The following is a 17,350-nucleotide window of genomic DNA, read 5'->3' as shown; positions in this document are numbered from 1 at the left end:
AGGCATACTAATTAATGTACTGACAAGTCCCTAAATTTGATTAATATTTTCAGATGAAGTTTTTAACCCTCCAACAGATCACTTACTCTTTAACTTGTATAGACAGATTCACCAGATGGATAGATGGTGTGCTCCTTTGAAACATTGAAGCAGAGACAGTAGCAAAAGTATGTTTTAACAATAATAATATAGTTTCAGGTAGCTGCTTGATTACCAGATATGGAATTGTACAACAGATAGTAACAGAACAAAGAACACAATTTCAATCTAGTATATCTGAGCCTTGCCAAAGATTTGTGTCTGTAAGCTGATAAGAATGACTGAATACCACCTATGGGTTAATGGGAAAAAAAATTGAAAGGCCCTACCATAAGTTAAAGAGTGTCACACAAGACCATGCTATAACTACATGGTGTAACATATTACCCACAAGTATACTAGGCCTCCACAGATCCTTCCACAGTGAAAGCAATCCTACAGTGGTGGAAATGTTGTATGGTACTAGACTGAAGTGATCCAGAAACTTCATCAAAGAATTTGATATTGCTACAGATGCTGGCCTTTCAACTTTGGTCACTAAACTGGGAAAATGGCAAATCACCTAAATCCTGTAGCATATTCCCACAAGGCCAAAGAAATTCCATTCATCCATGAGGGTCTTAAAAGTACAAATCATGTGTTCATTAGAATCAATAAAGTAAAGAAAGAAGTCACATGATTCTATGAAAGCCTATATGAATGGATTCAACAGTTACCAAAGATTTCTACTGACACTCAAACAGTCTATTTTCTCCCTGATGGCAAATCACATGAGGATCCACACCATTAGATCAGCTGCCAGCTAACCAGGTAACAAACTATTCCTAAGTGCCCCACAAAGATGGAAACTTAGAAAGAATGGTGAACATAGATGTCCACAGAAAAGTTTCCAGGAGGACGCATGTTTCAAAACTTGACGGTTTTTATATAACTGATTTGATAAGCCTGCAAACAAGATGTGCCCTGAGAACAAACTTTGACAAACAGTACACAAACCTTTTTCTTTCTCAAATGATTGATAGTTTTCTTTTTAATATTTTTAAAGAATATTACTTTGGTACCTAATTGGTAAGTAAATGTCAATATTACATGCAAGGCACATCTTTTTACATTATTAATGATTCAATGATATGAAATACCATCATCATATGATTAAATTCAGGACATCCAATGAGTTATGAAATGGACCTACAAAATATTCACAAAAATAGTCTTTCATACTCTGATAATGTTGGGTTAAATCTGAAAATTAAATAGGGAAAAAAGTTTTGATGGTTGAGGAAATCATGCTGGATATCAACTACAATGCCACATTAATATTCCTTGAAGTGGAGAAACAGGAAACAAACTTGTAAAACAAAAATTCAACTCTAGTTTCAACACACATTTGCTTGTAAAACTTAATCTATTGTTCACACTAATGGATTTTTTGCATTCCTTTTAAAATTTTCTATTTTTTAGTTTCAAGTGACAGAAATGAACTTGAACAAAATGTGTTTTGAAAACTACCTTTTGTTTTTAGGCTGGTCACGTAAAAAGTGACCCAGGGCCAATATAAGACTAAATAAATGTAGTAAATGTGGAAAAATATCCTCAAACTGGCTAGCAGAGTCTGGGATTGCACCAAGGTAATCTTCGGCTCTCCAGTTTGTTACATAATGGTGCAGCAAGCCAACTGGAATGCAGAATTTCTAGTTCTCTGACTGTTTTGTACCTACAGACTCTGAGAAGGTCTCAGTCTTGAAGAGCACATTTTTTCAACAATAAAATTTCAAACCATTTTCCTTCTCTTCTAGTGCAGAAAACTGTGTCTCCTTTTTCGACTAATATGTTTGGGATTAAGTACAGATGTACACATCTCCACCACACCTGCAGCACAACTGCATCCTCCCAAGTGTACTGTCATGTAAAACTGAAGGCAGAATTGTTGTTGTTGTTCTGGTCTTCAGTCCTGAGACTGGTTTGATGCAGCTCTCCATGCTACTCTACCATGTGCAAGCTTCTTTATCTCCCAGTACCTACTGCAGCCTACATCCTTCTGAATCTGCTTATTGTATTCATCTCTCGGTCTCCCTCTACGATTTTTACCCTCCACGCTGCCCTCCAGTACTAAATTGGTGATCCCTTGACGCCTCAGAACATGTCCTACCAACCGATCCCTTCTTCTAGTCAAGTTGTGCCACAAACTCCTCTTCTCCCCAATTCTATTCAATACCTCCTCATTAGTTATGTGATCTACCCATCTAATATTCAGCATTCTTCTGTAGCACCACATTTCGAAAGCTTCGATTCTCTTGCCGTCCAAACTATTTATCGTCCATGTTTCACTTCCATACATGGCTACACTCCATACAAATACTTTCAGAAACGACTTCCTGACACTTAAATCTATACTCAATGTTAACAAATTTCTCTTCTTCAGAAACGCTTTCCTTGCCATTGCCAGTCTACATTTTATATCCTCTCTACTTCGAACATCATCATCAGTTATTTTGCTCCCCAAATAGCAAAACTCCTTTACTACTTTAAGTGTCTCATTTCCTAATCTAATTCCCTCAGCATCACCCGACTTAATTCGACTACATTCCATTATCCTCGTTTCGCTTTTGTTGATGTTCATCTTATACCCTCCTTTCAAGACACTGTCCATTCCGTTCAACTGCTCGTCCAAGTCCTTTGCTGTCTCTGACAGAATTACAATGTCATCGGCGAACCTCAAACTTTTTATTTCTTCTCAATGGATTTTAATACCTACTCCGAACTTTTCTTTTGTTTCCTTTACTGCTTGCTCAATATACAGATTGAATAGCATCAGGGAGAGACTACAACCCTGTCTCACTCCCTTCTCAACCCCTGCTTCCCTTTCATGTCCCTCGACTCTTATAACTGTCATCTGCTTTCTGTACAAATTGTACATAGCCTTTCGCTCACTGTATTTTACCCCTGCCACCTTCAAAATTTGAAAGAGAGTATACCAGTCAACATTATCAAAAGCTTTCTCTAAGTCTACAAATGCTAGAAACGTAGGTTTGCCTATCCTTAATCTTTCTTCTAAGATAAGTCGTAGGGTCAGTATTGCCTCACGTGTTCCAACATTTCTATGGAATCCAAACTGATCTTCAAAAAATTTTCTTGAGACTGAAAAGCTTACCTTCACAAATCAGCATGGTTTTAGAAAGCATTGCTTGTGCGAAACTCATCTTGCCCTTTTTTCACATAATAGCTGAATTGTGGATGACGAGCAACAGGCAGGTTCCACATTTCTAGATTTACAGAAAGCATGTGATATGGTGCCCTATTGTAGATTGTTAAAAAAGGTACAAGCATATGCAATAAGTTCCCAGATATGTGAGCAGCTCAAAGACTTCTTAAGTTATAGAACCAAGTATGTCATTCTCAATGGCAAGTGTTCATTGGAGACAAGGGGATCATCCAGGGTGCTCCATGGAAGTGTGATACAGCTGCTATTGTTCTCTACATACATAAATGATTTGCCGATCAGGGCAGCAGTCTGTGGTTGTCTGCTGATGACGCTGTGATGTACAGCAAGTTGAGTGAGCACAGGAGGGAACAAGATGACTTAGACAAAATTTCTGGTTGGTGTGATGAGTGAAAATTAACTCTAAATGTAGAAAAGAGTACATTATTGTGGACAGGTAGGAAAAACAAACTTAATGTTTGGATACAGCATTAGTAGTGTACTGCTTGGCATAACGCTGCAAAGTGATATGAAATGGAATGAGCATATGAGGATTGTGGTAGGGAAGGTGAATGGCTGACTCAGTTTATTTTGAGAATTCTAGGGAAATGTGGTTCCTATGTAAAGGAGACCATATATAGGATATTAGTGAGACCTATTCGTGAGTACTGGTTGAGTGTTTGTGATCTATACCACATCAGATTAAAGGATGACATTGAAGCAATTCAGAGGCAGGTTATTAGATTTGTTACAGGTAGGTTCGAACAACACACAAGTTTCACGGGGATGCTTTAAGGACTCATATGGGAATCCCTGGAGGAAAGGCAACATTCTTTTCAAGGACTACTACTAAGAAAATTTAGAGAACCAGCATTTGAAGCTGACTGCAAAATGATTCTATTGCCTCCAACATACATTGTGTCCAAGGACCTTGAAGGTAAGATACGAGAAATTAGGGCTCATATGGAGGTCTATTGACAGTCGTTTTTCCCCTGTTCTGTTTGCAAGTGGAACAGGAAAGGAAATGACTAGTAGTGGTACACCACCACACCCCATACAGTGAGTAGTGGAGTATCAATGTAGGTATAGACGAAGATGCAGAAATGGTAAAGTACTCAGAGCAGTGTGTTGAGGCAAGCTAGAGGCAAATCACAGATAAAGTGTTGCATGTGTGCGGTCCTTCCATGGTACCCATTGATGTCTTCCTGTGTGTTCAGTATTCTCAGAGCAAAGGTATGGTCATAAACACATTAAATCATCTTATGTATTATTGGTATTTCTTTTCACAGGAAACTGAATTTTCTAGTTTTTATAATGTCAATATTTTGTTCCACATGTTTAATCAATCTCCAACTTGTTACACTAAATAAGGCTGCTCTCAAGGCATGCATACAAAAATACTTTTCTAGTGCATCAATGCATCATCTAACAATGACATGTTGTAAACTTTGTTAATTTCACTGATGTCAAGTTTTGTGAAAATTTGGTAAATGTAATTTTAAGTTGGTAGTTTTCTTTGAACTATGAACATAACATTCAGGAGTTGTTTAAAGGGACTAAAACAAAATGCTATTGCAAAATTTCCAAGTTTTCATCATTTTCAAGAAAAATTTATGTCATGAAAAAAATTACTTTTGTAAAGTTACAACTGATAGGAATGGATAAATGAGATGATTGTGCTTCAGAAATTTTGATACTTTCACCTTATTAATATAAATTAGGAAGTTGCAATTGCTGTTTTTGATGAACGTTCTACTTCTGCAATATTTTTTAGTACCATATTTACCTGAATATAAGATGAGATTTTTCCAAAATTTGCTATTCGAAAAATATGGGGTCCTTATATTTGCAGATTAAACTAATGCCACCAAGGTAAACATTTTTACAGTGTTCAGTGTATTAACATAGGGGTCTTTTTAAATTTACAGATGAAGGTTTAGCTATTGTGGTTTCACACAAATTTATTTCGAAGAGTTCCAAAGGGTAGAGCTTAACAAAGAATACTATCATTCGAATGGGCTCAAGATTTTCTGCTGCACAGAAGTGATCTATACAGTATTGATTTTGCTTGGTCGTTTATGTGACACTTGATTTGCAGTGCTAGTGCAACGGATGGATATGTGATAAACTATGAACTAGGCACTACAACAATCTAACGCTCTGCTTAAAAATCAAATCCAGGATGGAAAGCAACAATAAAAAAATTGTCAATTTTGTGGAACACAGGTGGAAATACCATTAAATTTGATCAACTCACAAACTTTTGTTGTATTTGAATAAGTTTGCAGCAGAAGTTTACATACATTTATGTATACCATGTTGTTGTTGTGGTCTTCAGTCCAGAGACTGGTTTGATGCAGCTCTCCATGCCACTCTATCCGATGCAAGCTTCTTCATCTCCCAGTAACTACTGCAACCTACATCCTTCTGAATCTGCTTAGTGTACTCATCTCTTGGTCTCCCTCTATGATTTTTACCCTCCATGCTTTCCTCCTATACTAAATTGGTGATCCCTTGATGCCTCAGAATGTGTCCTCTCAACCTATCCCTTCTTTTAGTCAGGTTGTGCCACAAATTTCTCTTCTCCCCAATTCTATTCAGTACCTTCTCATTAGTTACGTGATCTACCCATCTAACCTTCAGCATTCTCCTGTAGCACCACATTTTGAAAGCTTCTACTCTCTTCGTGTCTAAACTATTTATCATCCATGTTTCACTTCCATATATGGCTACACTCCATACAAATACTTTCAGAAAAGACTTCCTGGCACTTAAATCTATACTCGATGTTAACAAATTTTTCTTCTTCAGAAATGCTGTTCTTGCCATAGCCAGTCTACATTTTCTACCCTGTCTGCTTCGAGCATCATCAGTTATTTTGCTGCCCAAGTAGCAAAACTCTTCTACTATTTTAAGTATCTCATTTCCTAATCTAAATCCCTCAGCATCACCTGATTTAATTCAACTATCCTCGTTTTGCTTTTGTTGATGTTCGTCTTATACTCTCCTTTCAGGACACTGCCCATTCTGTTCAATTGCTCTTCCAGGTGCTTTGCTGTCTCTGACAGAATTACAACGTCATTGGCAAACCTCAAAGTTTTTGTTTCTTCTTCATTGATATTAATTCCTACTCCAAAATGATACCATGTATGTATGTTTATGCTGCTTTTTAAGTAAATGTATCTTTCAATGGCGAAAATATTGTCCTTCAAAAAACATTACATGATTCTGAACCCAAGTCTGTATTTGATTTGGATGTGAGAAACTATGAAGTGCATTGCAAATGAAAGTTTGGTAGCTGTTCATATATTAGAATACTGGGGAAAAACATTACCAGCTTTTAATTAGCTTTAGAACAATATGGTGACATTCAGATGAAATGAGAAAGAAAATTAATCCAGAATTAGACATCTAATAAACAAAACAGATCACTTCAAACTGACTGCAATTGTTATTGCAAGAATAAATTATAGCAGAAAGACCCATTGCGGAAATAATATCAACAGATGACACTAGATCGCAGAATGAGTGAAAGTTTGAGAACTGGACGGAATTGTGACTGCCATCTTTCATTTATGTATTAGTTGCTGTTGTTACATGTAACCTGCGAGTATTGCTCAAGCACAGACCTACAATAGGCTTGGAGGGGGGAACAGTGACAAGAGTTCAGCTGGGAACTATAATGGGTATGGGGAAGGGAGTGGTGAGCAGGCAGAAAATTTCATCTTGCTGCCAGCCATGGGAATCTATACTGCATACTTTGGCTCTTTATGAACATCTGCCATGTTTAAACTGCAGTTTGTCTGAATCCATTTGTACCTGGAATTGAACTGATTTTAAAACTGGAAAGATACTCAACAACAGCATACATTTCTGCAGTAGAAGCAAAAAATCTAGACTGGGAACTGTGGCATACTTAATTTGCTTTGTGCAGCGATGTTGTCAATACTCCCCTTGAGATATTTCACTAATTTCTGGCATTTTTCTTTTATTTCAAGAAATCCTTGCTTCTCATGCATTTTTGGAAACAATTAGTGGTGTACTGATATCAAACCTGTACCTGACAGACTGAATCTGCCTTTACTCATCTCTGCTCTAGTGGGATAATGATGATGATGGAGATGCCTTGTACTACACGCAGGGTGCAGTTTGGCATCTGATGACAGCATTTCATGTGACTGAGCTAGTAACTTCAGACTGAGCTATCATAACAATTGGCTTACAGGTGTGTGCAGTGTCATGAAATTGCATATAAAAGTGTAGAATCGGATTCTTCCGATTCTACACTTTTATATATATGTTTAGTTTCATACCTGATAAATGCATACATCATTAACAGATGACCATACAGAACAAGATGGCAATGGCATACTCTGAAGCACTTTATAAATAAGTGATTGTGATTGTGGAACAATTGTGATTAGGACATATAGAGGCACTTCACTTATGCCTCAATAAAAATAAATTCTGTTAATTTCAACTGTGTATTTTTGCAGGAATACCTATTCATCACATTTTATTATTTTGGTGTAAATTTATGGAATAAGGAGAGAAAGATCTGGCAGGACATGTACCAGTAGGCTAATAATCAGAAACTTTAGTGAATTGGCACATGTACCTTGGGATTAAGTCTGCACTTCAGGTGCTGTCATTATTTGAAGTCTGATGCTACATAACCCAGACAACATAATGGCTCACCATTTCTTAATAGAAAAGGAGGAGGGGCTTACAAGATGCAAAATGCAGACAAATTAAGAGGCAGATCTGACCAGTATTACTAATCAAAGAGTCTTTCCTATATCACTCTTCACCATTTTATTTAAAAAAGAAGCACTCCTGATGTGATGTAACACATTTTAATAGTCATACTCTAACATTTCAGAGCATCATAATTTAAGAATTTACGTACTTTCATGTTTGTGCACAGTTATGCCATTCTTCATATCATAATGTACGACATACTTTAACTATTCTACTGATTTTTATTCATTCTGTCACACTCATGACTGGATGCTGAATTTAAAATATTCCCACTTTAACTCCTTTTATTTCCTACTGCTACTGTTTGTCACTTCTTACTACTCTTAGTCCCACATTTTTCTTTATCATCTGGTTTCACTTCAAACAATGGAGAGTCCAGGATGGAATAATAACAATATGGAAAGGATACATCACTACCCATCACACAGAGGAGGCATTGAGTAGCAGACAGGTACAATGAAAAAGACACTAGAAATATTTTAGTTTTTGCAGTCCTTCTTCAGAAGTAGAAAACCCACAACATATTCAAAAAAGCACATCTCTCACATACATGGCCACTACCTCTGGATGTTAAGGCTGTCATAGCCTACCCATAGTGCTCAGAGACAGTGGCCATGTGTGCATGAGTTGTGCTTGTGTGAATCATGTGTGATTTTTTTGCTTCTGAAGATGTACTGTCTGAAAACTGACAAATTTCTAGCAATACTTCTCATTGTGCCTGTCTGTGACTCAATGCTTCCTCTATATGGTGAGTAGCAACCTATCATTTTCATGTTGTTGTTATTCCATCAAGTTTCACTTATAACTTTCAATACAGGAACAATATTGTAGTTTTCCTCTCATTTAAATGATGATGCAAGTGTGGAAAAAAATTCTGATCTAGTGCCATCATAGTGCCACTTTTCTGCTCCTTGAGTTTCTTAAGGTAAGAAGTTGTAAAATTGTTCTTGTATTCTTTTTGAAAACTGGTCCCTTAAAAGGGCATAATCAGTTTCTCATGCAAAATTAGCATCTCTCACGGGTGATTGGGTGGTAAAATAACATCTTAATGGACAAGATAGATGATTTGATAAGAGAGAATTTCAGATTACAGTGTCATGATAGGAATGTAGGTTTCCTGTAGGTTCAAGTTACAAGGTTCTTGTGTGAGGGTGGGGATGCAATAAAAAAGAGAAATTCCAACTCCATAAAACCAATATTGAAGATTAAATGAAACAGTTCAGAACAATATGTAGATGAGTTCTCCTCTCTCTATTCTACTTATGACAAGCTTTCTGTATCTCTTCAGCCTTAACTCTTCTCTTTCTTCATTCTTGCCCCGTCTTTCCTGTTTCTTTTCTTTAGGTTTTTTCCTAGTTTAAATCTTTCGCTGCTTTTTCATGTTCTGCACCTCTACCAATGATCTTCATAAACCGCTTTTACTCAGTTCTCCAAATATGCAGCAAGTGCCAGTTATGCAATATGACATTTGTCAGTGAATTCCACCCACTGCCCCATCAGTGACTTACTGCTCTGATTTCTGTTGAATTCTTACTAATCTAATATTATTACATGTATATCTTCTTTCTCTTTTTTCATTTCTAAACTTAAATCTGATTTTGCATGGTTGATTCAGAAGATAATTCTGCATACTAGTACTTGATATGCTATTATTTCGTTCATTTTGGTAAACTTCATATTTTATAGCTATTCCCTGGGTTCTGAAATTATTGTTTTGTGCTATTCTATTGAATTATATTTTGATAATACTTTAAACAATATTTTTAAGTTTTTTATGTGATACATCATACAGTTAAAAGACAAAATCCATATTTCTCTTTGTTTCCATTCCTGTATATAACAGACACAACTAAGCTCTGCACAGTGTCATTTCAACATCAACGTACAGAACAAGTTGGGAACAATATATAAGATACCTGGCATTTAAAGAACCTAGGGCTCCTTTAAAGAGTGTTTGTAATTTTATTAATTATTTAGTTCACAGGAAACTGATCTGATTTGCAGTAAATCGCATGAAACTTTGACTTTTTTTGGCAGTAACACGTATAATAACATAATGGAAACTTACTTGCAATTCACAGTACCGTGGGTCAATTGATCCTGTGTACAAAAACTGTAGGCATTGCTGCATGGCTTGTGGTGTTACCAGTTTAGTTAATGTTATTACAGTCTGAACACTGCAGCATGGCCTGTTAGGTCTCTGGCTCCCTCCAACAGTATTGGTAGCCTCACACTGAAAATTGAAAGCAACACACGTGCTAATGAAATTGACAAGATAAGCATTAGATAATAAAAAGGAGTTTTCTCAAATTATTTGAGTGATAGATGAGTGATATCAAATTGTTTTTCAAAATTATTCAGTAGTGCAAGCTCATAAAAATTACAATAAAGGTGGCAGACAAAAGCTACATTTGAAAAGAGAAGACACTGCATGTTTCTAAATAAAGTACTTAACATCTTCATTGCATCACAGTTGCAGATAAATGTATTGTTATTAGAATACTGGAACTTCTGTATGCTCTTATTTTATGTGTGGGAGACGGGAGGAAAGGAGTAGGACAGAGAGGAGAGGGAGGGAGGGAGGAGAGTGAGGGTGGGAGGGAGGGAGGGATTTGGCGGGGGGGGGGGGGGGGGGTAAGACAGAGAAAGAGAGAGAGAGAGTAGTATCATGCAACAGTTCATAGTCAATTGACTTTTTTATGTTCTTTTTTTTTAAGTGACTGAAGTTTCACATCTGTCTGTAATTACATTACGAAAACATATCTTGCTAAAACTATTACTATTTTCTGAAAAAATTCACATCAACACACAGGTGACACAATAGAGAATATTGCACAATACCTGTTCAATTCTAATTGCTTGGAGAGCTGGATGGTTGAGTTCTCGTGAAGATCCTAATCTCTTACTGCTGTCTGTGGTGAGGACCTGGCAACTGGAGCGCCGTTTCAACTGCTCCCAGACACTTGACAAATCAAAAACTTTGTAATATAATATGGGTATTAGTGCTAAATGAATTTTTTCATGCAAGATAACAGAGAGCATTTACTATTTTCAAACTTATTAAAGTAATATGAACAGAGCAACATTACTTACATTTACATATTCCTCTGAAAACTTATGGTTATCAGAAATATTTATGGAGCCTCCACATACAGTCTGCTAATATGCGCTTTTGTGTGGGAAGTTCTGTGTGAGTCAGTTGATAGTTGAAAGAACTGGACACTCTCTGAATCATGAATAATCATTAGTGTATGCTGTAAGTGCTTGAATTTGCAGTACTGTGCCAATAATTGGGGAAATGAAGTTCTTAGAAGGGTATTTTTAACGAACAAATTAATAAAAGTACTCCAGGAGTATTACATTCTTTTCTTCTAAAATTAAACTGGGATAAGTGGAAAAGAGAAAATAACTGTCAACACTATGCCATTAACTGTAAATGTAATTAGAGTGTGACAAGGGGCACTTAGATATAAATAAACACACTAGGGCCACATAGGGAGTCACAATACCCAGAACTCAATTACAAAAGGAACAAAAATAATATTCTCAACAACAAATTTCCAAAAATACTGAAAAAAAGACAACAAGAATCCTTTTAGAAATTGTTTTAAGTATCTTAATATTAAACATTTTCTATCATTATATTTGTGGACAACCATTGAGACTGCATTACAAGATCCCCAAAACTGGAGATCGATGACCCCATTCATAGCCTTAACACTAGAAACGGAACATAACTGAGGAGCCTTTCTTTGTAAAATGACATCTGTATTCCAGTATCAAATTAATGAAAGCACTGTTAAGAAATCTTGGAAGCCCGAAACTGAGAAGAATTTCCCTGCAACACTGAAATAAGCTCTGATAGAAAAACATGGGTAGTAACTGTATGCTGAAGTAGCTGAAGTAACTAATTAATTTTTTGTGTGACAGGAGCAGAAAGTGAAGCGGTATTTTCAGATTATGTCAGTCATGCACAATGAATTTTTAAATCCTGTGGTAACTCTATTATGAGAGTTTACTAGTATAGCAAATTATTGTGTATTGTATATGTGTGTAAAACATTGCATATTATAGATATTATGCATATACTGTGTAGAGTATTGCATGTATATTTCAGAGTTTGCAAGCAGAATGACATCTTACTTGTCAAGTACATAGATGTAAGTACAGTGCCATCAACCTGAAGGTTGCTTTGAACACTATAGTGCTCCTCTGACTTTTGAACTGAGTAACACAGCCAGTTATAGGCGAACCTATGGTTTAACATATGCTCCGAGCCAAGGCGCAGCTCAGCATTTATCACATTAACGAACATACCCAAATGGTAATTGGCAGATGAAAATCCTGGGAGTGATTAGGGATTGAACCCAAGGCCTTTGAATGTATAAAATTTAATTTACAGGCCCTACAAATTTACACTCCAATCACAAGTAATGCCAAATTTAGTAGTCCAAAGGCTACTGACTGGACCATGACTAATGAAGTGACGAGAAATAAATGATATACCAGTATGCAGTTTTGGCCATAATTATGTAACTGGAATCAATAAATTACACATCCAAGGTCTGAGAACATGACAACAATAAGAGACAAAGGAAAAATATATTCATTAGTTGACAGAGGATCTCTTTCAAGTTTTAAGCACTTCTCACAGATATTCATTGCACATTCCTCTTTCTGATGCAAAAATCAATATAAGTCATAACTGATACTAGTGATTGCATTACTGCTTCTTTCTGAAAGCAGTTACAAAGTTAGTTAATTGTTCCATAGATGATATTCACAACAAACATTTTGATGTGGAACATTCAATGGAACAAGCATAGAACACATACACACTTCTAAAAAATGAAAAAAAATATTTTTCTGACTACATGTACAGGTCTTTTTTAGTAAACCTTACATTATTTCTATTCAAGAATTCCTCTATAATATAGAATCTACTGTTAACGATACACATCTTTAATCTACACATGAAAATACTTCTGCTATCTGTCAGACATTTCATTTCCAAGGGTAGATTGTCAAACAGTTTTATAGCCGCCTATTTTTCCCATTTGTGTGCCAAAGCTACATTCATTAAGCAGTAATGAAGATCATTTGTCCTTCTAGTGTTGGATGTGTGAATATGTCTGTTACTTTAAAACTAAGTTGAATTGTCGATGACAAACTTCAAAAATCAATAATTTTACTGTGATGCTGGGGTTAATATGTTAAACTCTTTTTTGCACTTCACAAAATGAAGAAAAAGTGGTATTCTATGACTATAATATTTCAAAGCAAAAATCACAATGTCAACACATGCAATCTTGTATCTAATATTCAAGTGAAGCACTTTTTGGTAGATGGACCCTTACATCCCATTGATTTTACACAGTATTGTAAGGATTGTTTTTTACCTCACTCACCAGATGATATTTCATTTCATTTCATTACGAAAATTAAATTTGTGAAAAAATTCTTGGAAGGGGAAGCTTTGACTTGGGCAAACCAGATTGTAGCTGTGAGGATGACATTTTCAGAATCTGAATCAAAATTTCTGGAAAATTTTTGGTATAATCTTAAACAACCTAGAATCAAAAGTGAATTTTTGAATGGGAGAAACTATGGAGAATCAGATGGGAGCATGAAACAATTTTGCAAAAGTGAACTTCAAAAACTCATTCATTTAACAAAACCTTTGGATGACTTGATCAAAATTGATACCTTAAAGAGAAGATTGCAATCAGCAATGCAGTTGAGTTTAGTTCATTGTCCTGATAGTAATGTTGAACAGCTTCTCAATTATATTGAAAAGTTGGATAGGGTAATAACAAGAACACACAGTGGGTTTACTCAGAAAGGTAGTGGTCAAAATTGGGGAAATGATAACTTTCAAAAAAGGGAACAAAAAAATTATCATGGTGTCTGCCAAAATTCAGGGGGATATAACAATGACTTTCAAAAGAAGGACCATAATTTTCATCCAAAAAATGAACAACATTTTCACGGAAATAATCAACAAAATAGAGAACACTTTATGGATCAAAATCACAGAAATTTTGCTAGAGATCAGTACAATAGTAACTACCAACAAGCAGGTAATGTTAGGCATAGGAATGGGAACAGAAATGTTGATCAGAGACATTGGCAGAACCACAAACAGCAGTCTAAACAGGAACCAGTTGTTATTCAGGAAAAAAAAAATGAGTAGACACCCCCTTGGAGGTCCGCAAGGTTGAGGCAGAAGGTGAGCGTGATGAAAGGACCAATGGATATGGCTATCATAAACCCAAACATGACAGATCCAAATCTAAGCTATAACATGAGGTCATTAGTTGTTACTTATTGAAGAAATTTCAGGAGGAAAATAATGATGATATTGATAAAGATAAAATTTTCAGTACACAAGAAGATACAGTCGCTAAAAGTAATTGTGATTCATTTAATTTAACAGAGTTTGACACTCGGGCAGAAAAGAACAACACTTTGTCAGATGATGTAATTTGTAGTCAGATTTGTAGTAGTTCAGAGACATGTGTGAATGAAAGACAGAGTGCATGCTGTGGGAATAAATGTATTGGTGAAAGGGATCTGGTAACTTTAGAAAGGGGAAATAATATTTTGGGGGATAATTTGAATGTGTATGACCTGAATATGTGTAATGATGATGATGTTGATGATAGTGTTGATGATAAAGTTGATAATGATGGTAATGATATTGATGATGATGTTGAGGAAAGGTGTTTCACTAGTTTAAATAGGGAGTTGGGTATACACATGGTTGAAAATGGATTAAATAGTGAGAATATTATAAAAATTCCCAGGGATGTTACCAGGATGAATAAGACTCGCAAGCAGGGTGTATGTAAATGTGTGAATTTTGATGTTGTTGGTAAAGAATCTGACTACACAAATAATGATGACACATGTATAACTTATAGCCTAAGTGAAACATTTACAGATACTAATGACACACACACATTTCTTATGAATCTATGGCTGAACAATGAAAATATTTCTTTTGACAACTCACATTAATGTCTGCATATAACACTTTGTAGGGATGTGAACTGGAACAATCACATACACAGAGGTGACAAAAGTCATAGGATAGTGATATGCACATATACAGATGGCAGTAGTACTCCATACATAAGGTATAAAAGGGTAGTTGATTGTCAGAGCTGTCATTTGTACCCAGGTGAATCACTTGAAAAGTTTTCTGACATGATTATAGCCACACAACAGACATTAATGGTCTTTGGATGCAGAATAGCAGTTGAAGCCAGATGCATGGAACATTCCATTTGAGAAATTCTTAGGGAATCCAATATTTCAAGTTGCACAGTGCCAAGAGTGTGCCAAGAGCACCAAATTTCAGGCATTACCTCCCACCACAGACAATACAACAGTCAATGGCCATCACTTAATGACTGAGAGTAGCAGGTTTGTGTAGAGTTGTCAGTGCTAACAGATAAGCAACAGTGTCTGAAATAGATGCAGAAACCAATGTGGAACATTCAGCAAACATCTCCATTAGGACAGTGCAACAAAATCTGGTGTTAATGGGCCATGGCAGCAGACGACCGACACAAGTGTTTTTGATAACAGGATTAAATCATCTGCAGTGCCTCTCATTGGCTTGTGACCGTATTAGTTGGACCCTAGATGACTGGCAAACCTTGGCTTCGTCAAATGGGTCACAATTTCAGTTGATAAGAGGTTTGAGTGTGGTGTAGACCCTACAAAGCCTTGGACCTAAGTTGTCCACAAGGCACTTTGCAAGCTGGTAGTGGCCCCATAATGGTGTGGGCTCTGTTTTCATGGGATAGACTGGGTCCTGTGGTCCAACTGAACAAATCATTGACTGGAAATGGTTATGTTCGGCTAGCTGGAGACCATTTGCAGTCATTGATAGACTTCATGTTCCCAAACAACAGTAGAATTTTTATGGATGACAATGCACCATGTCACCAGGCCACAGTTGTTTGCAATTGGTTTGAAGAACAATATGGATAATTCGAACAAATGATTTGGCCACCCAGATCAGCTGACATTAATCCCATTGAACATTTATGGGACATAATCAAGAGGTCAATTCATGCACAATATACTGTACCACCAATACTTTAGCAATTATGGTTGGCTACAGAGGCAGCATGGTTCAATACTTATGCAGGGGACTTCCAATGACTTGTTGAATCCTTACCACAGTGAGCTCCTGCACTATGCTGGGCAAAAGGAGGTCCAATGTGATATTAGGAGGTATCTCATGACTTCTGCCACCTCAGTGCAGTCTCAGGCACAGATAAAGCAAGTGGGTGACTTCATTTTATTGGTAGAATAGTAAGGAAATGCAATAAGTCTACAAAGGAGATTGCTTATAAATCAGTTGTGCGATCCATTCTAGAATATTGCTTAAGTGTGTAGGAGGCAGACCAAATACGACTAACAGGGGATATTGAATGTATACAGAGAAATGAAATGAAATGATTGTATAGCATTGATGGCTGGGAGTCTCCACTCAGAGAAGTTTGGCCACTGAACTGCAAGTCCTTTCAGTTGATACCACAATGAGCAACTTGTGTTTTGATGATTATGATAATGACAACACATCACCCAATCCCTGAGCAGAGAAAATCTCCAACCCGGCCAGGACTCAAATCCAGGCCCACCGCATGGCAGTTAGATGCACTGACCAGGGGGAGGATGTATACAGAGGAAGGCTGCACAAATGGTCAGAGGTTTGTGTGACCCGTGACTGATTGTTACAGAGATGCTGAAGAAAGTGAGGTGTCACATTCTTCAAGATAGAGGTAAACTATTCCTAGAAAGCCTAATTGCAAAGTTTCACGAATCAGCTTTAAATGATCAACTTAGGAATATATACATATCACTTCTGCAGGGGTCTTGATGATAAAATTATATTAATTACAGTGCACACAAGGATATTTAACAGTAATTCTTCCTGTACTTCATACAAGAATGGAGCGGGAAAAGATCCTAACAAATGCTACAATTGGACACACACTCTGCTGTAATAATCCTAATCTACTTAAGAGATGAGAAATGTGAGATGGATTCTGTATGTCAGATGTTGACAGGGTTTAATGGCACAACTCTACTTCAACAAACTCCACACTACATGCACTTGAGAATTAACACATTTGTGGCAGTGAAAGAAAGTGACTGCCAGAATATACTCTGTGTAGCTGATGCTACTGTTTGCTGACATAGCATTCTTGACACTGAATTAATAATACTTTTTACTTTGGCCTGAGATACTGGATTAAAAAGATGTGTTGTCAGAGCAGTTCTAATTGTATTGTGCACAGCAGCCATTACTGAATTAGTTAGGGAATTAAGTTT

General features: G+C 36.5%; 1 protein-coding gene across 1 annotated transcript in view; it reads right to left on the bottom strand.

The window, feature by feature from the left end:
• The window catches only part of LOC124606647 (rho-related BTB domain-containing protein 1), a 385,021-nt gene that overhangs the window by 72,053 nt on the left and 295,618 nt on the right, over window positions 1-17,350 (bottom strand). The window contains exons 8-9 of the mRNA XM_047138648.1: window positions 10,841-10,961; window positions 10,068-10,232 (exon numbers count right to left, since the gene is read on the bottom strand). Coding sequence (XP_046994604.1) covers window positions 10,068-10,232; window positions 10,841-10,961 — 286 coding nt within the window. The remainder of the gene's footprint in view (window positions 1-10,067; window positions 10,233-10,840; window positions 10,962-17,350) is intronic.

This window comes from Schistocerca americana, chromosome 3 (genome assembly GCF_021461395.2).
Source record: "Schistocerca americana isolate TAMUIC-IGC-003095 chromosome 3, iqSchAmer2.1, whole genome shotgun sequence".
Classification (NCBI taxonomy): Eukaryota; Metazoa; Arthropoda; class Insecta; order Orthoptera; family Acrididae; genus Schistocerca; species Schistocerca americana.
The sequence above is the reverse complement of the archived record's forward strand: the minus strand, read 5'-3'. Positions and strand labels throughout refer to the sequence as shown.